The sequence below is a fragment of the Rosa rugosa genome, chromosome 1 (assembly GCF_958449725.1).
Source record: "Rosa rugosa chromosome 1, drRosRugo1.1, whole genome shotgun sequence".
NCBI classification, from domain to species: domain Eukaryota; kingdom Viridiplantae; phylum Streptophyta; class Magnoliopsida; order Rosales; family Rosaceae; genus Rosa; species Rosa rugosa.
Genome location: NC_084820.1, coordinates 43028509 through 43048390, shown reverse-complemented (window position 1 = coordinate 43048390; position 19882 = coordinate 43028509). Strand labels below are relative to the sequence as shown.

The window sequence follows — 19882 nt, the reverse complement described above, 5'->3', positions numbered from 1 at the left end:
ACATTGGTAGCACTGAGAGTCTGGGTATCAACTTGGCCGGTGCACAAGAGTTGAGGCACTGATGGTGCATTTTTCTCTTTTGTATATGTCATTCATGCATGTCAAGTTGTGCTATAGGAATTTAAGCACCTTAATATAAATCAAGATCAGGTTTTTGTATTTGTCATTCATGTCGACTCCATGATAATTGACTAATTCCGTTGTGTTTATTGATAGTGAATCTTATTCATGAAGTCTGCACCTGTGAAGCTAGTATTATATATATAATCAGATTTATAATTATAGTGAAAAGACAAGATAAAATTATGAAGAGGTACATACTTTTATATTGAACAATTATGTTTATATTCAAAGGGTGCCTTTGGCACCTCTTGATCTCTATATAAAGAGCAGTACATGCCACCAGTTTCAATCATCAAATCATTCTGCAATTGACTTCTCTCTTCTCCCTATTCTTCTCTTATAACCATACAATTTCCTTCTAGTAGTTTCTAAGAGAATTATTCGATTTTGCTAATTGCAGATTCCAAACTTTGTTATATCCTGGAAGTGATTTCAAAGTTGTTCTTCTATTTTCCTTTTCTCCATTCTCCTATTTCCATCAAGTCTGGAAATATGCCGGCTCCTCTAAAGTGTTATTTTCATTATGGAGAACAAGTCTGGAAATATGCCGGCTCCTCTAAAGTGAGGAGCCCACGCAGTTTTGTGAATTTCATAATATCACAGCCATCTACATTATCCAATGGTCAATACAAAGCCACATCACCGAAATGTATTGTTTCCCGTTATCTCCTATTCTTTCGTCATCGCTATTTGTCTACTCCGTTTAGTTCCTTTTCTTCTCAGGGCTCCCCCAAAAACCCAAAATCAAAAATGAAACCCACCTCCACTCTTCGAGAATGAAATTCGACGTTGGGTTCTGGGCTTCCGGATGGAATTTCAAAATTAATTGAAAATGGGATGGAAAAGGTGAGAGAGAAGGTGAGGATGATGATCTGCAAAGATGGCGGTTTGAAATTTCAGAAATTCGGGGAGTGTGGTTTTCTGGGTCTCCTTGTTTTTGTTCTTCTGCATTCATTCTCTGCTTCTTTCTTCCTTTTCTCTGGCTTCATTTTCATTTTGTGCAATAGATTTTGTCTGTTATTGACCCGAATCGACCATCAATCTTCTTCCCCCTCTAGTTTTCGTGTTCCTTTTGCTAAAAATTATTCAGATTGGTAAAAAAAAAAAAAAAAAAAAAAAAAAAAAAAATCCTGTGTGAGAAGTGATTTTTAAGTGATGGAAAATTGTTCTGAAAACACTTGAATAGAATATATGCATTTCTGCCGACAACTCTCAGATCTCATATGAATCTTCGAACCCGAAACTGGTCTGGGATGTGATCATCTCTACTTTTGAAGAAATCATATATATTGCTCACTGGTTCCACACCCATGACACTACTACCAAGCTACTCAAGAACAATTCTTTCATTTTGGTAGATAATAAAAGCACAAAATAGCACCACTAAATCCTCTCCACAAGTCATGTCATGCCCTTTTCTGCACAAATGATGGAACAACCAAAGAAAAATACCTGTTTACTGGATCATCTCAAGTACTTGTGCAGACTACATAATGGCACCAGCCAGCGGAGAATCTATATGCACTTCGTCCCAAATTCAATATGTATAACCTTTACTAATACATTATAGTCTACATTTTACTTTCCCTTGAAAGGGTCAAAAATGTCTTAAATATGAAAAGCACAGTCAATTAACCTCCACAAAACTCGAGATAGGAACTAAACAACTACCCTGGCCAAAAATTTCAAATGATGATTACACCAAAAATTTCAAATGATGAAAAGCAAGTTGCTTTCTTTTTTGCTTTTCTTTTCCTTTAGGTGGAAGGGGTCAACTAAAAGAACTTGATTAAGCAAGTTCTAGTTCGATATCTAGAACACTGATTCAAATGACTAAGCTAAAAAGTATGGACCAGATAAAAAAAGCAAAGTTAACCTGCCTCAAAGTCAGTGCAATAAGAATAGGATCAGGTAACAGTGCTCACATTTTTACCTCAAGTTATTGTTATATAGGAAGCTCAGATATATTCTGGATTTGTAGGCCATACCAGTAAAGAAAGAGCAACTGATTTATGTTCAAATGATCAGTTCATTATACAAATTAGAAAATCTATTTCCTTTTCCTCCTTTGGATACACAAATCATCCACAAAGATGACGTAACAATGATCTACAGCAGTATACCACCTAATTTTGACGAAAAACTAAAAGCGTACATTAGAAACTCACCGGACCTTTCTATGGGACTTGTGTGAGAACCGTGACTGAGCTGACGTGGTTAACTCCGGTGGTAATTTGGGTGGTTCTAACTCACCAGTCAGCATCCCCACAACCACTTTCATTGAAGGCCGGCTAGCAGGTATCTTTTGCAAACAAACTAATGCCACAGTGATGCAAAGGAGAGCTTGTTCTTGCTCCAGACCCTGAATGGACTTATCAACAAGATCAATAAGCTTTCCAGCACGAGCAAGATGGCGTGCCCAAGACAACAAATTCGCTCTCTGGAACTCTGACAGAGGCGAATTTGTTACCTGAAGTGGGCGCCTTCCGGCTATAACAACCAACAACAACACCCCAAAACTATAAACATCACATAATTCTGAAGGATCACCACCAAAACCATATTCGGGGGCAACATAACATACAGTTCCTCTCATACTTGGCGTACTACTCATGCCACAGCTTTTAGGAATTTCCCCACTAGCAGAATTATTACTAGCATTACGGCGAATTCCATCCAACCACCAATCAATACTACTCATACTCCCCCAACTCCTGCTCCTACTCTTCTTCTTCTTCCTGGTCTCAGCATACAATTCATCGTCGTGTGGCCACCAGTCACTCTCATTCTCATCAAAGCTCATTCCTTTACTCTGCTTCTTATCCTTCTTCTTTTTCTTCTTTGTCAGCTCCTTACAATACTCCTCCTTCCACCATTCCCTGGCAGGCCTCCTCTTCTCCTTGCTCGAAACTTTCCCACTCTCCTCCATCGACATCCACCAATCCAATCTCTTCCTATTCCTCTTCTTATTCTTCTTCCTCTCCGACCTCCCCACCATTTCACTACTCGAAGCAGCCGTGGGCCTCTCATTCCCAATCTCATTCCCAATCCACTCCATCACATAGTCCTTCACACCACTCCCATTCTCCTGTCTCATCCACCAATCCTTATTCACACTCGGCTTCTCTCCCCCCTCCTTATCCACATTCTCCTCCGGTGGTGACGCCGTCACCCGAGTCTCCGGCGAAACAGGCAGCATGATCACTAAACTCTCCGGCGACTGATCAACTCCCAAATTCGAATCCTCAAACCCTGCAGTGGCAACACTAACGCTCTCGGTTTCCTCAACCACAGAGCCACAGTCTTCAAGCTCCTCCTTCTTCACCACCACACCCTCACTCTTCTTCACATCCTCCCCAATCACAACCTGAATTTCCGACTTTAGCCTCGCCAGCCCGAAATCGGCAATCTTCACATTGAAGCTCCCGTCCAGCAGCACATTACTCGGCTTGACGTCACCGTGAACAACCGGCGGGTCCAATCCATGAAGGTAGCAAAGGCCTTTAGCTACATCCACCATAATCGAAAACCTCTTCTTCCACTCCATCAGCTCCGGGCACTTCCGGTGCAGCAGCGCGTCCTGCAAGTTCCCGTTGCTCATGAACTCGTAAACCAGCAGCATACGGCGCCGTTTCCGATCGGAGGAGAACCCGAGGACCGAGATGACGTGTCGGGAGTCGAGCATGGAGGCGAAGAAGAGCTCGTTCTGGAACTCGCGCTCGCCCTGGAGGGACCCGGAGTCCATGAGCTTGACGGCGACGTCCTGCCGGGTGTGGGGGAGCCTTCCGAAGAATACGGAGCCGGAGCCGCCCTGGCCGAGGCGGCGCGTGGGGGAGAAGGAGTCGGTGGCGCGTCGGAGGAGGGAGTAGGAGAAGCGGTGGGGGGGGCTTGGAGTCGGCTTCGGGGGCGGTGCGTTTGCGGGTGATTTTGCGGAAGCAGACGAGGAGGAAGAGGAGGAGGGAGAAGGCGGCGGTGGTGGCGGCGCCGACGAGTGGGACGAGGAGGTGGGTGCGGTGGGGCTGCGGTGGCTTGGGAGATGAGGGTGACGGGGATTGGGTGATTGGGCGCATCGTGAGGTGAGGAAACTACATAAAGGTTGAGTCTTTGGGTGTTGGGTGTGGTGTAAAGGTTGAGTCTTTGGTAATGGTGGGTTGGTTTTAAAAGGTTGAGTCTTTGTTAATGGTGGGTTTTTTCAGAGGAAGAAGAAGAAGAAGAAGGTGAGTTGTTCAGCTGGTTCGTTTTGTGCCGTGAAGGACTGAATGAATTGGCGTGCTTTTGGTAAGTTTTTATTTTTGGGGATTTATTGGTTTTCTTTTACGTTTTTTCTTTTTCACTTTCCAGTTTGTATACGGCAATTTGGCGCCTGTCTAGTATAGCTTTTTGCTTCGGATTAAAAGAAAATGACTGTAATTTCGCTTTTCTTTTTTCTTTGGTAAAATAGTCGCTCTAAGTTTTTAAATTTGTGGGTTGATGTAATAAGCATGAAAAAAAAAATTCCTTTCCTTTTTATTTGTTTGGTGGTCTAAAAAAGTAAAAATAAAGAAGTGGAAAAAAAAGAGAAAAAAGAATGGAAGGAAATAAGACCTATATAATTATGTCATTATAATAGGAGAGTGCCAAACAAACACTGGACCTCCAAGTCCTTGGTTTCATTGGGTTAGGTTTGACTAATTTATTCTCATACTTAAATTGCCAATTCCCCATAAGATAGTACTCCTTCCTTACTCAACATTTTCAATTCAATTATCTTAATACTTTCTTAAAAAAAGATGAATGTGACCTTTTCTATTCATACACTAATTCAATGAACGTTCAAAACAAGCACCAAACTTATGAGAACTTTTTTAGTGCTCCTGTCACTCCACGTGGCATATGTGACAGCACTAAAAAATTTCTCCAAACTTATGATTCGCCAAGTTAAAAAACCCCAATCGAAGTCATTTTCTAATTTTAATTAAACTACAAAATTTCTCTTTCATTTCCTTCATCGATAGTAACTTAATTATCCGTCTCTTTCAACAGTAATGACTTTATTAAGGGCCAATAATAAAAGAGGTCATTTTGAAGTGTCTTATTATAATCCAGGACACACAAATCTCCCCATGATAATTAAGGTCACCCCTTAACAACCTGACACTAAAAATAACAAAAATTACAAAAATTGCCACCGTTAGCTCTATCTCCCCTTCTAGTTACCTAAGCCCGTCTGACCCTTTACCAAAATCTCTCTCTCTCTCTATCTCTTTCTCTCTCTGAGATCGGAGCCAGTCATGTCCGACGAGGACAGACGGTTTGCTGCGCTGGAGGTCCAGAAAAATCTCTTATCTCGGCGAATCCGTTCGCATGGTCAGTTTCTCAGTCATAATTAATTGTTTTCGTTCACAAATTTTCCGACTGTTTTCAATTTGATTCATATGTCAATTTATCGATCATTGCTTTTGTATCGCTGCAAATCTCAGTTGTTATGGACTGAGGAGTACAATCCATGTTGAATAATGCAGCAATTTGAATCGCCAAGTGGACGTTCCTATGGATTAATGGGAGAACTGGTAACAATTCTTACTTTTATTATTGCTTTGAATGTGTTTTTGTGCTTCGTAGTCTGAAATGTGTTATTGTGATCTTGTTGATACTGGTATTCTGTGGGTATTTGTTATAACCACAATGGCTTAATGTATTTTGATAATTTTAGAGTACTTAGTTTTTGTGTTGCTTGTAACAGAACTATATGCAGGAGGAAGATATTCGGCTAGAGGCAACACGATCTAGATGTAAAATCAATCTCTTTTCGTGCTATATTTATCTTCGCTTTGTGTTTACTAGGTGTGTTTTGTGCCTTCTTCCAAATGTCTGAAGCTTTTTCTGTACTTGGCAGCGTCGAATGCTTTGTAGTGGCAGCGTCGAATGCTTAGAAAAGACACGGTGATTTAGCCGAGCGTATGTCTAGGTGAAACTTAATTGGAAATTTTTAAGTCTTCATTCATCATGTATTTTTGGTTATGTATAATGATAGTTTGCATTTTTTGGAGCTGTCATTACTTGGCAGTACACTAATGCTGGCTGCAAAAAGAATTCAAATTGAAGACCTCGGAAGTCGGAAGTTGTACTTCTTGACCTCAAGGTTATTAAGAAGTTTTGTACATCATTTTCAAGAGGATGCATTCATTGAAATAGGAGAAAAATGTTGTGCAGTAGTGGAAGAAGTCAATGGCTTTAATAAATTATCTTGTATTACCAACATCTATATATACATATACAATTATGCATCTAGTGGACTGTATTGATTTAACAGGGATTCTGACAATGACAATTTACGAGCATCTACATAAGGGATTTGAAGCTGCACAGGCTTTTCAAACTCCAGGTAGCTCTGAATAGATTTTATGCTGAATGCTTCATTTTAAAGGTACAGTTGCATCTAGCTTTCGGTCATCATGGTAAGTTTTTCTTTATTTGCTTCAGTGGTTTCTAAATGCATTTGGAGGTAAATTCTTGGGTGTGGAAACTATACCCCAATGTTGTTGCGGTAATCATCTTTTCAACTCTATATCTTTGGAGTTTAGTTTTCTTTGTTGCTATTGATTTGATTTTGTTATTTGTAGTGGATTGAGTTCTGAATTTTTATTTTTTTTATTTTTTATTACTTGTTGGTTTATGTGTAGACAAAAGCTGCTGCTCCTGTGTATGTCTATGTGAAGTTTTTAGCTTTTTACTGTTATGCTTATGTTGTTTTTTCTAAATTTGATTCTGATATAGTTTTGAGATCACAGGTTTTGGAGATGGTAACTGTGTGGTAGTCAATGTTAAGAATCTATGGTTGTATGATTTCTAGAGTAGCATTGAGATAGAATTTACATCTGAGTGCTATTTTCAGTGTAGTGTCTGAAACTTTCAGTGTAAAATAAATTTATTGAATTAAAAGCTTAAGTTGGGGGTTTCATGGACTTGCTTAATCAAAGTGAATTGATAGTTAGAATCAGGTATTAGAGGACAAATGGTAACTCTAATAGTAAAATACTACTGTATGTAAGCTAATATCACATTGTAGTTGTATTTCCTAGTTAGTATACTACTTAGTATGCTAAGCTGATCATTTTTTTAAGTTGCGTGAAGATATACATTGCTATATTCATGTATTGTATTGATAATTTTCAAGTTGACTTTATACTTTTAGATATGTATTGTATTCATGATTGAGTTTACTGCCTTACTTTTGTTTTCCCCTTTCCATTGAATTTGCTTGTAAGCATTACCACGCATTTTTACCACCTGAATTGTCACTGTGGCATGCTGTAATGTTTGTTGTGAGATTGATGAGTAGCTTATAAGTTAAACTAATATTATGTATGCCAAACAGATATGCGTCTACATAAAACTATGCCCAGTATCATAAAAGATATTTCTTTGGCCTTGATTCATGGTGATATGGTTCCTCTGAAATTTACTGAGGATAAAACTAATAAGTTATGCATTCTTTTTCCAGGCACGAACTTCTTCTTTTTGAAGCCTTATGAGAAGAATTAGAAGAAGAGATGGCTAGGGATCCCACTGTATGTGTAATGGGTGAAGATGTGGGTCGCTATAGAGGATCGTACAAGGTGCCTGGCTGATAAGGATGGGGATCTCAGGGTTCTTGATACTCTAAGCACATTTGAAATGAAACTTGGATTGTTAATTATGTATTCTTCTGTTTGGTTTCTCTGAACTTTCAATTTGTACTCGCTACCAAGATATACAATTGCTCGCGCCATTGATGTTTTAATAACAAAAGGCGCTAATTCTATGCCAGAACATAATTGGTCTTTTCAAATGGAGCTCATTAGTTCTTGTAGTTTTCTTTTTAAAGATTCTCTGTATAGTCAACCTTACCCATGAGAACATTCAATAGAAAGTGCTGATCATGAATATTACAAATAACAGTAACATAGCCAGTAACATGTGATTGACAATGAGTTGGCAAGTGATATGTGATTGACAGTTACATGATCAGTGACATGGACAGTAACTTGGTCAGTGACATGTTCATGACTGTGACAAAGCCAGTGACTTAAGATTAACAGTGACCTGGCCGTGTCACTTACTTGAGTTGACCAAATTAACAGTGACTTGGCCAGAGGTTGACAGTTACATGATCTGTGACTTTGCTGGTGACTTGAGGTTAACATTGATTGACTTAATGAAACATTATTTTTATGGACCTTTTGCAGCAATTCAAGTTTTAGGCATCTTCTGAATTGATCATGTCACTCTCAATTTCTGACCAAGTTACTGGTTATGCCACGAGCTATGTCACTAGCCAAGTTATTGTTAACCTCAAGTCATCGACATGTGTATAACAGTAAAATAGCCAGTAACATGTGATTGACAATGAGTTGGCAAGTGACATGCGATTGTGTAATGCCCCGGAAATTCGTATTTATTTTCCAAGGATTTTCCGGAATTTAAATTTTGGTTATTGGATGGTTTCGTGGCTCGTGGACGGAGCGGAAGTGTTTCGGATGAATTTGTATTCGAAAAGTGTGGATTTAAGGGGGGTTCAAGGTTGACTTTTGATACGTTGAGATTCTCCGAAAACTTCCTTCAGGAAAGTTGTAGAGCGCGTTGATAGGAGTTCGTGGATATGTGGAACGTGGAAATTGGAGTTCGTATGAGGAAGTTATGGCCGTCGGAAAAAGTTTCCATTTTGGTATATATGGGATTTTTCCGGAAAATTATTCAAAAAATCAGATTTCCATTTTGGGAAGGATTTTTCTCTCTCCTCTCTCCCGAGCAGCCATCTTCACCGAGCTCGTTCTCCCTCCTCCGGCCACCAATCGACGAGATTCTTGTCCCTATCTCTTCGCCTCACTCCCATCTAGCACCCTGTGAAGTTTCACTGTGTGGGTAGACCTGTGCACGACGCAACAAGGCCGAGAAGTCGCACGGTGGAGCTGCAAATCGCCTTGATCGGAGTCGGAGATTCCGGCCACCTTTGCCGGTGATTCTTGAGGGCTTTTGGAGCTTGGAGGACGTTGATGCTTCCCACAAAGTGGCTTGCATCGATTCAACTCGTGGAGGTCGAATTTTGGAATTGAAATTCTAGGGTTTCAATCGGTCTGGTTTGTTCTAAGGTACTTGGGAAGTATTCTTGGACCGTTGTTTTGTGGTTTGGCTGCTTTGTTCTGTATTGAAGACGGAGCGGGAGTTTCAAGGTGAGTAATCTCACAAGGTTCAATTATGAACGGATTTAAATTGGTTGATTTTGATTAGCTTTCGAAATGAACTATAGATGATATTAGTAGCATTTCTGAGTGGATGACTATGTGTGTACATATATATATTATGAGATATATATATATACATATGTATTCATGTTTTGGTGGGTTGTGGATTGATGAAAACAATATGCATGAATTGATGTGTTTTATTGTTTTGGGTTGTGGCTTTTCGGAAAACAAATGGTGGGAAATGGTATTTCTATTGTTTTGAAAAGTGTTTGAGGAATTGAGAGTCATAGGTTGTGATTTCTCCTTTTGGTTGATTTAACGTTTTGATCTGACGACCGGTGGTCCGAGGATGTGAGAGTCACAGGTTGTGATTTCTCCTTTTGGTTGATTTAACGTTTGGGGTCCAGTGTGACTCATTTAATGTTTTGATCTGAGGGTCAGGTTGGCCTAAGGATCCGGGGTTGCAGGTTGCATCCTCAGGCAGTGTATATCGTAAGGTTGAACCTTGGTCGAGGTGACAGGTTACGATATATTCAGTTAGAGCTCTAGTCTGTCTGCTATGGTACTTCATGGATCTAAGTAGGTTACTTACGACTCCTGGGTACGTATTTTGTCCAGGTTGGACTAAGAATCATATTCTATTTGTTAGGTTAACGATAGATATGGTTGATATGTATTTTGTCCAGGTTGGACCGATTTGATGTGTTTTGTCCAGGTTGGACCGATTTGATGTATTTTGTCCAGGTTGGACTAAGAATCATATTCTATTTGTTAGGTTAACGATAGATATGGTTGATATGTATTTTGTCCAGGTTGGATTGATTTGATGTATTTTGTCCAGGTTGGACCGATTTGGCGTGTTTTGTCCAAGTTGGACTGATTTGGCGTGTTTTGTCCAGGTTGGACCGATTTAATGTGTTTTGTCCAGGTTGGACTAAAGGAATCATATGCTATTTGTTAGGTTAACAATAGGTATGATTGATGTGCGTATGTGTTTGTCCAGGTTGGACCGTTTTGATGTGTTTTATCCAGGTTGGATCGATTTATCATATTTGAATTGTTAGGTTAACGATTTATATGATTTTGCCACTGTGTGACTTTTGTGATTTCCTTTTGGGAAAAGACTATTGTTTTGGGAAGCATGGTATGTTTTCCTTATTCTCGAGTCGAAAGGTTTTCCTCGTGTTTGGCGTGAGTTGTGCGGGCTTTTATCCCATGATTTGGTGTGAGTTGTTTTGAGTTACTCATACGGGCTTGCAAAAGCTTACCGGGTTTGTTGTGTGACAACCCGGTGCACTATTCAAACGGTGTAGGGGTTAATCCTGCAGGTCAGGGTAATCGTGGCTGAAGCTGAGGTAGCTTGTTGGCAGCAGAACTGGTAGGAAGCAAATTTGATTGGCTTTGCCATTGTTATGACTTCCGCTTTGTAGTAAACTCTGAGGAGCTTTTACGTTTTATCTTGTTGTTGACAATTTAATTCGTAAGCTTATGTAATATATGACTCTGTGGGCGGGTCAATATTGACATAGTGGGTTCAGGGCATCAATATGTATGTTGTATAAAGAGAAAAAGTTTTCCAGGTATTTGGTATTGATGGCTGAACGTTCACGCATGTATAATTATGGGGTTATATATCGATTTTTAATTTTGTTAAAAATCAGGGGCGTGACAGATTGACAGTTACATGATCAGTGACATGGTTAGTTACTTAGTTAGTGACATGTGATTAACAGTGACTTTAGGTTAACAGTGACTTGGCCAGTGACCTCACTAACTCATTGACCATGTCACTGTCAATCCCTTGCCATGTCACTGTTAACCTCAAGTCACTGGTAAATTCACTGTTAACCCCAAGTTATTGGCCATGTCACTGTTAACCTCAAGGCACTGGTTATGTCATTGGCCAAGTTACTAGTCAGGTTACAGTTTGTAAGGTTATACACATGTCACTGACCAAGTCACTGACCAAGTAACTGTCAAGTCACTGACCAAGTAACTGTTATACACGTCATTGTCTAGGTCAAGTCCTTAGTTTGTAAGGTTATTGACCAGGTCATTGTTAACCTCAAGGCACTGGTTATGTCATTGGCCAAGTTACTGGTCAGGTTACAGTTTGTAAGGTTATACACATGTCATTGACCAAGTAACTGTCAAGTCACTGACCAAGTAACTGTTATACACGTCATTGGCTAGGCCAGGTCCTTAGTTTGTAAGGTTATTGGCCAGGTCACTGTTAACCTCAAGGCACTAGTTATGTCATTGGCCAAGTTACTGGTCAGGTTACAGTTTGTAAGGTTATACACATGTCACTGACCAAGTAACTGTCAAGTCACTATTAACCTCAAGTCACTGGCAAAGTCACTGGTCATGTCATTGTCAATCTCTGACCAAGTCATTGTTAACCTCAAGTTACCTGCTATGTTACTGGCCAAGTCACTGTTAATCTCAAGTTACTGGATATGTCACTAGCCAGGTTATTGTCAATGTCATAGTCAGTGACATGCAACGTAGGTTTTTGAACATATACCTCGTGTCGGTTTTTGAACCCACAAAAACCCATCAACAAGCATGGCTATAACAAGTTTCTGAGAATAATCTTTTCCCACTAGTTGCATAAAAAGCATACAGTAAGAACAAGGGTGAATCACGTGGAAATGGACCCAAAAAAATACAATTAAAGGGAACATTTAGGAACTATCCTAACCTCTGAAACGTTAGGCATGCACTGTATAATTCATTCAAAAGCCAATTTCCAATTAACATAAAAACAAAAGGAGTCCCAACTCCTAACTCCTAACTGAATGAAATAAAGAATCACTCCATTTATCATTAGACTTATTGATCACTATTTTACATGAACCTAAAAAAAAAAAAAAGAGTAAAAGAAAAGACAATTGATTTCATTTCAATACCACATAGCAGTATAGCACCCAACTTCTTGAGCTTGTCAACAATAGGCCTGCCACCTCTTTGGTCGCACCCTTCTTCAGCACAACATGAGCTTTTTAAACCAAGTCTTTAGCGTCCTCTACTTCCAAACAGTGAAAGTCCTACCCTCCTTTATGATTTTGATCTTTGCCGCCGCGTCAAACTTCTCAAGCTTTATATCAAATGTGATCTTCTCAGAACATGTCTTCGTAATAACTGGAGGTCTTCCTTCAATCCTAAACATCCAATTCAAGCGAGCCAATTTAACTCAAATGGAAAAACACTCTACCGCCGAGAAATGGAAATATACTATAACCCAAAAGAGACTGATGTCATAGATATCATCATTACAAAAGTAAACTTTAGATTCTACTTAGCACGTACAATGGCATAAAAGCATATAAAATTTGGTGCGGATTGTGATTTTTTGTGGTCAACAGTAAAAACTGCCAAAAGGAGCTAAATTGCATCACCAGGCCATATGATGAGGAAACCAGAAAGAGCAAACGTAGTTTACTTATTTTTATAAAAGATTAGGTTACTGAGCAGTTAGGTTTGACTCTTTGCATTACTACTGCAAACCATCCAAAAATGCAAGAAATATTAGATCCTCCTGAGTTTTTTATTACTTGACAAAATCTCTCCCCACCCTAACTAATAAAATTATTCATTCATCAGAATACCCAGATACTTGAAAGAAGAAACCTTTTCATGTATACAAACTTATTTAACATACCATGAATGTGACATGGATTTTGAGCTCTTGAGTTGCCAGAGTTCCTGGACTCAAACAGACACCTGCAGACACAAATTAGCTCATTAAATTTATTATAGGGAAACAAATTAACAATTTAATTATGATAGATAAAAAAAAAACTATAATTTCATCAGAAAAGGGAATTAGAAACTATAGTAGTGTTCACAAAGCAAAAATAAAACTCCTACAGCATCTTCCATAACATTAAGAAACTAATTGATCAACTATAAGCTATGTACTACTAGTGCAGAAATTAAGGAGAAGGATCATCATTGAAATAACAAGGAAACCCAACGATAGAAAGAGATGTGAACAGTTACCCAGTAGTAATTTGAATCCTACCTTCTTACTTCAGAGAGCCTACCAATCAGAACAAATACAATGGTCCCGCTGGCCTTTTGGGAAGCTTTATCAACCAGCTCACTTTAACTATTAGCAGAGCAAGAACAGATCAAAACTAACATAACCTATTCCTATCACAAATCAACCCATCGAAACATGAACTACAACAATAATTTCCTCAAGCATTCAAAGCCTGCAACACATCAAATGTTGCACCACAGCTTGAATACACAAAAAATTATAAACTTGAGACCTAATTTCCCCTCTAAGTTTTTGGCACTAATTTATAATGTGCCATGAATATCAACTGCAGCGCCTCGGAATTATCGGGATCATTACAGTACACAACCCTAGAGTACCCCCTATCCCCAATTTTGGCATGAACATCTTCGAAAGAAGACAGAATACACGAAAACGAGTACAATTTACTGAATTGTATCATTCTCCTTCGCCCTCTTGGCATTTTCACACACCTCAAGCTCTTGAATCCAATCCCTAAACCAAATTCCCCTCAATTTCCCACCAACATTGCTCCTTAACTTTCCGGGTAAAGCTATGGTATGTTAACATTTCTCATACATCAACTATTTTTACCACTTTAAGGACTCATGTTACCACTTTGAGGACTAATATTACTATTTTGAGGACTCATATGGTAAACTAAGAAAATTTACCACTTTAAGGACTTATGTTACCACTTTGAGGACTAATATTACTATTTTGAGGACTCATGTGGTAACTGAGAAAATTTACCACTTTAAGGACTCATGTTACCACTTTGAGGACTAATATTACTATTTTGAGGACTCAAATTACCACTTTTAAGGCAATTGTATGCATGTCATACATTAACATTTTGTAGAATTTTCCTAACTTTCCACAAAATTCACCAACCAAACAAAAAAGTCACACCTACTTCTTCAAATCACAGAAAATTCCAACCATCCACGCATTCAATATGAACTACAACACAAAAATCAGTACCGAATCTACAACAACATAGCCACAATATGAACTCAAAAACTCACAACCTCAAATTCAAGCGAGGCTAATCAAATTGGAGAGAGATTGAGAGCATAGTATAAGAGCTAAAGTGTGACGACCTGAATTTTAAATTTATAATTTTTAAAGTCGAAAGTTACTATTGAGAAATTTTTTCGATTTTATTAATTTTAAAGCTCTTGAAAAATATTTGAATTTTGAAATTGGTCAAATTTTATTTTTAAGGTTGAAAGTGGAAAGTAGAGGTCTCCACGAGTTCACAGCATTTTTCGATGAATTTTTCGGATCCTCCAGCTATTTTTAATGATTTTTTGAAGTTATAGGAAATTAATTAGATTTAGTGACGTGTTGCAATATTACTAACTTAGGAGACATTTGGCAGTGATCTAAGAGCAAGTCCACTGGTAAGTTCTTGACTGGGCATAGTCAAGAAAAATCTGACTATATGACCTTGAGATGGATTCTGATGCTTCCACCGGAGTTTTTTTGACTGGGCAAGGTTTTGCCTTTCATGACTACAGCCAAAGAAATAGTCAATTCCATGACTATTTTCTTGCCCGACCAAGCCGACATGCCACACAAGCCCAGCCCTTCACGTGGCTGACGTGATGAGGAGCTCAGCAAACGAAGACGCGCCAAGGGAGGGAAGTGGACGACAGCTTGATGACGCGTGGCGCTGAGCTGCTGGGAGGGACGCCATTTTTGTCGCGTAGCGCCAATGGGAGGTACGTGGCAGTCATCTATTGGGCTTTTGGAATTTTAAAACCAACGGTCAATTAATCTTGGCCGTTGGTTGCAATTGATGTGAAGATCTGATGGTATATAATTAATATGTATGATTATATAGGTAAAAGTTTAAAAAAGTGAACAGTAATAATGAACAGTGAAAACGACGATGAACAGTGGAAAAGTGAACAGTGTTGACCGGGCAAAGAAAAAAACGGGTGCAAACCTATGTCCAGTGGCAGTGAATATTAACTTGACTGGTCGAATTCTTGACTTCTCGACTTTGCATTTTCTTGACTACAGGTGCACTTGCTCTAATCGTGGTTCATGGCCAAAGTGGCTGCTGGTCTCTTTAATAGGTTGACAAGTGGCTGCAATAGTGCAATGAATTTGTTATTGATTTGCTTGCCAACACGTGTCCAACACTTGTCATAATTCTGTTAGTAACTTGCACATGTTGTTAAACCACTTGTTCACACTTTACAACCGACCCAATTGCGTCGGTTATTCAGGCCTATAAATAGGACCCAACCAGATTATAGTTCCTCCATAATTTTCAGAGAGTTTTCTCTCTCTATCATTTTCTCTCTCTAGAAATTGTTTTTATCATATCTTCTAAACCGTAAGTCCGATTTAGGATCCGTTTTCGCCTACGGATTCGTCTTGACGAGCTCTTTCTATTAGTGGAAAGAAAAGTCTGATTTGGAGAAATTATTTTTGACGATCTAGGAGGTTTGATTTTATTTCATATCATCCACGATTGTCGGAAATAAGGTAGGGGATCTCGGGGAAACTTTTTATGATTGGATATTGATTTTATGTGTTTCGTGTTTATATTATTCTGGTTAATATCATTTTGAATGATTTCTTTGATGATATTTGAATTATATGTACTAAATGTACGCTGATCGATGTAAGTGCATGTTTTCATAGTGGTTGCTATTCATAGACTGTAAAGGAGTTGGGGGAAAATTATGGTTATTTGGTGATTGTGGGAATTATCTTTTGTGTAGTTGAGTCTGAACATTGTAGGGATCAAGCTCAGGCGAGCCTGTGTGCACAATTAGGTTTAGAATATCGACGGTATAATTGTCGATATATTTGGGTGATTTGGGCTTGGAGATCAATGTTTCGGACAAGATGACTAACAAAAGGGGTTTGGGGGATTTGATTGAGTAAGGGGATTAATTTATATGTTTGGATATTCAAGTCACAGTTGCAAAACTGTAAAGTACACGGTATGGGACGTGTAGGCTTGCGTATTATGGTATATGAATTAATGGGTATATAAATGGAGTTGGATTGCATCATTGTTTGATATGCATGTTATAATTGAAATATATGATGGTATTATATTTGGTCAATTATCCATGAGGAAGTTTTTATGTCCCTACTGAGCCGCTGGTTGAGCTCACCCCTTAACAGATTTTGCAGGTATGGAATCAAGATACTAGGGCAAGAAGTTCTGATATGTATATAATGTCAATGGGTTGTGAAACTTGTGTTTCCGTTATGTTTGTTTGGAATAAAAAATGAGTACTAGTGTACTATGTGATAAGGACCATGTAATATATGCTTCCGCTGGAATTTTGAGATCTTGTTATCTAGTTGTTAGTCCACGATTTATTTTTTTATTTTTTTGTCACATTTTGATTATAGAGATTTTAGTTCTATAATTAAGATGTGATTCACACCTTACTCGAGATTATAAGATTAGCTCGAGTCAGGGCGTGACATAAAGCAAAGCCTAAGGTGTGGAATATACGAAAACCCTAGCTGCGAGAAGTACCTTACTTCGATTTCGGGGTTTGCAGAGATCTCTTCTTGCCACCTGAGCTGCTAAAAATGTTGACTGAGGAAGAGAGAAGAGAGAGAGAGTGTGTGAGATAGAGACCTCTGTATGAATAGAAGAACGAAATTCGCGATGAGGAAGAAGAAGTTGTAGGTACAGATAGAGTCTCAAGCACCGAATCTCGGCAACAGCTCCCGTCGTCTTCATGATTGTCGTCGCCTTCCAGTTCGTCTCTAGGTCGCTTTCCAGTCGGAGATGGAGGTCCAGTGGTCACCGGCGACTCGGCTCCAGCCGGAGAAAGATCGGTGCAAAAACACATCAACTTCGGAGACGGCGAGGGGTTCAATGCAGAGGCGGAGAGCAGTGGAGGGGAGTAGCATAGGGAGGATTCTCTCGATCTGGTTTTGATATTGAAACACAAATTGGGTATATTAAATACTAAGGGTAAAATGGGAAACGAAAATATCACAAACTGACCTTTTTTAATATTACTTCATTATTAATAAGGACTAAATTAATATTACTAACAATTCATGATGAACCTTTTTATCAAGTGGGAAACTAGGTGACTTTTTTATCATTTCACACTCCAATGTGACATTTTCCATCATTTCCCTCTTTATTAATTTTTTTTCCGTATGAAAAAGGATATGTTATTTTACTCATTGAGGAGGATGGTTCATTTGAATAAGGTGCATGGTCTTGACTCAATCTTGCCAAGCCTTCTGCCGCCGCATATATGTTTCTAATTCACACTGACCTTTTATTTTCCAGTCAACATTTGGAAACCAAGCCCAGAGTAACGTAGACGGTCGATTACTCACATTACGTGACCTGAATCTCCCGTACGTGCAGCCATTTTTTTCCATTAAACCATGATTTAGATTTTAGAATTGAATTAATTGTCATTTAATGCTAATTAAAAAAACACTGTGTCTGCATCAGAGAAACTGGGTGAGAATAAACCAAGTCAAACATCATGTTCAACTAACTAATCAGATTCCACGTGTGGAAAACACAGTTTCTACTTCTATTATTAGATTCGATTTTACAGGTTGTAGATCAAATAGTTTGATTACTTTCCCACAAAACACAAATCAGTAAGTAAGAACACAGATTATATAATCCAGAGGAATTAGATATTTAATGGAGGAAGATGGGGAATATATAGTTCTAAAACAGCCTGACCAATAAAATCTATGTGTAAGAATCTTAGAAAAATATTATACAACGTAGTTTTCGACCACAACCTTCGGTCATTGCTCAAAAACCAAACAAAGAGTTTCACATGTGCCACGAAGTTTCCATGTGGCTAGCTGGGGCATACTCCTCATCCAGTTTTGTCATGTTTAGTAGTTTTAGATTCATGGATCATGAACCATTTCTATTGCTTTTGCAGCAAGAAATGGACGGTACTTTCTGTGTCGAAAACCTCTCTTAATGATTGGTTTTGAAGGCACTTAAAGGTTAAACAAATGAATTTTGGAAGATAATCTATAGGACCAAATCTTTACTGTAGAGATATCATCCTTGTCTCAAAAGAGCATATACATGTACTAAACTACAAGGTGGAAAGAAGGCAAGTTACAGAACTGAAACTACCAGAACCATTCAAACCTGGCATCGACAGCTTTAACGTTAGTTTGTACAAGGGGAATTCTTCTGAAGAGGGAGATGAGATCATTGAGGCACTTGTTGCGACTCTTGCTGTACCTTTTCAGACCGCTAATTCCTGAAGATCCAAGCTCGTACATCTTCCCTGCATAGTTTGTGTCCCCAACATAAACATCAAATTTGCTAGAGGGGCAAAATGAGACATGAACTTAGCACCAAAAGCTCAAGATTACAATGGCACAGTTCAGTTGGGCCAAGAACAGATCCCAATATTATTGTGAAAAAACACTATATATTTGCTGATTATTACTTCCTCTTTGCAAAATTGTATGTGAACATACAACTAAAACTAGCCTCAGTATCATTTACTTTATGCGAACTACAACTAATACTCAGAACATCATTGCTTGCTCAACATAGGTACATAAAGTGAGGGAAAATGTAAAGAGAAGCAATTACTGCTAAACAACCATACAACACACATTAAAGGTCCAGACCATGCCTCTGATATTCATATAATTGTAATACACTTCAAATCATCTACTTAAGTTTGCAGTAACAGATGCTCCCTTATCCAATGTGCAGTTAATTTGATGACAATTTGAGTAACAACTTAGGAATCGATAGTCATATGATTAAATATGCCTTTTGTCTATTATTCCTGATCTCTAAGCAACTTCCAAAAACAGATATCCTTAAATAAATTGATGCTCAAGTAGAGTATATATTACCATATCATACCTCAAGAGTATATACAATTGATGCTCGTTTAAGTTTTAACATTTGACTTGTTATCTCTCTGTTTTATCTGTCACGGTGGACATGAACAATGCAACGCTCTGCAATATTTTGACTTGATATTTGGTGTTATTCTATTGAAAACATCATTTCGTTCAGTAAGACAAACTTCGTTTCTGTTCTGATTTCTTTACAATTACAGGTAAAGGTAAGTTTTACAAATGAGTGAAGAAGTTTTCAAACAAGTAAAAGGTTTCACACAGAGGCCAGATCAATAGCAAGTTAGCAACCAAAGTTAGTGATGGCTTCACTCAATTTGGGGTGTCTGAATATGCATTGGACAAGCTATTGTATAGGTTTATTCATTAGAGTGGTTCACAAGTCATAAGTTATTATTTCATTTTCAATATCTCCAAAAAGAAAAAATCTAATTGTTTCAGTTTATATAGAGAGAGCAATAGCCTTATTTCTGCCAAAAGACAATCTAACTATAGTCATTTGGACATCAACACAAAGACTGAGTCTTACATCCAAATTAATTTGCAGATATATAAATGTCAAGAAAAGGAAATGCAAAACCTACCTTTCACCCAAATCGGAGGTGCACCGGTGGCATTAGCAACAAGCAATGACATAGCAATATCTTCACAGTTT

The 19882-nt window shown here is 38.5% G+C and overlaps 1 protein-coding gene and 1 long non-coding RNA gene across 3 annotated transcripts; one reads left to right on the top strand and one right to left on the bottom strand.

The window, feature by feature from the left end:
• Positions 1-1882: 1882 nt before the first annotated feature.
• LOC133724997 (receptor-like serine/threonine-protein kinase At4g25390) lies at positions 1883-4399 on the bottom strand. Its single transcript, XM_062151979.1, is given in 2 exon segments — positions 1883-4009; positions 4011-4399. Coding segments are annotated over 2 exon segments (1905 nt in total). The 5' UTR covers positions 4194-4399; the 3' UTR covers positions 1883-2287.
• A 917-nt stretch (positions 4400-5316) lies between these two features.
• On the top strand, positions 5317-7919 carry LOC133738003 (uncharacterized). 2 transcript variants are annotated; one of them, XR_009859925.1, is made up of 5 exons: positions 5317-5469; positions 5583-5672; positions 5846-5894; positions 5999-6487; positions 6586-7919. It is a non-coding gene; the product is annotated as an uncharacterized LOC133738003 (long non-coding RNA). The 2 variants fall into 2 exon arrangements; XR_009859924.1 differs by having other exon boundaries at positions 5999-7919.
• The last annotated feature ends 11963 nt before the right edge of the window (positions 7920-19882 follow it).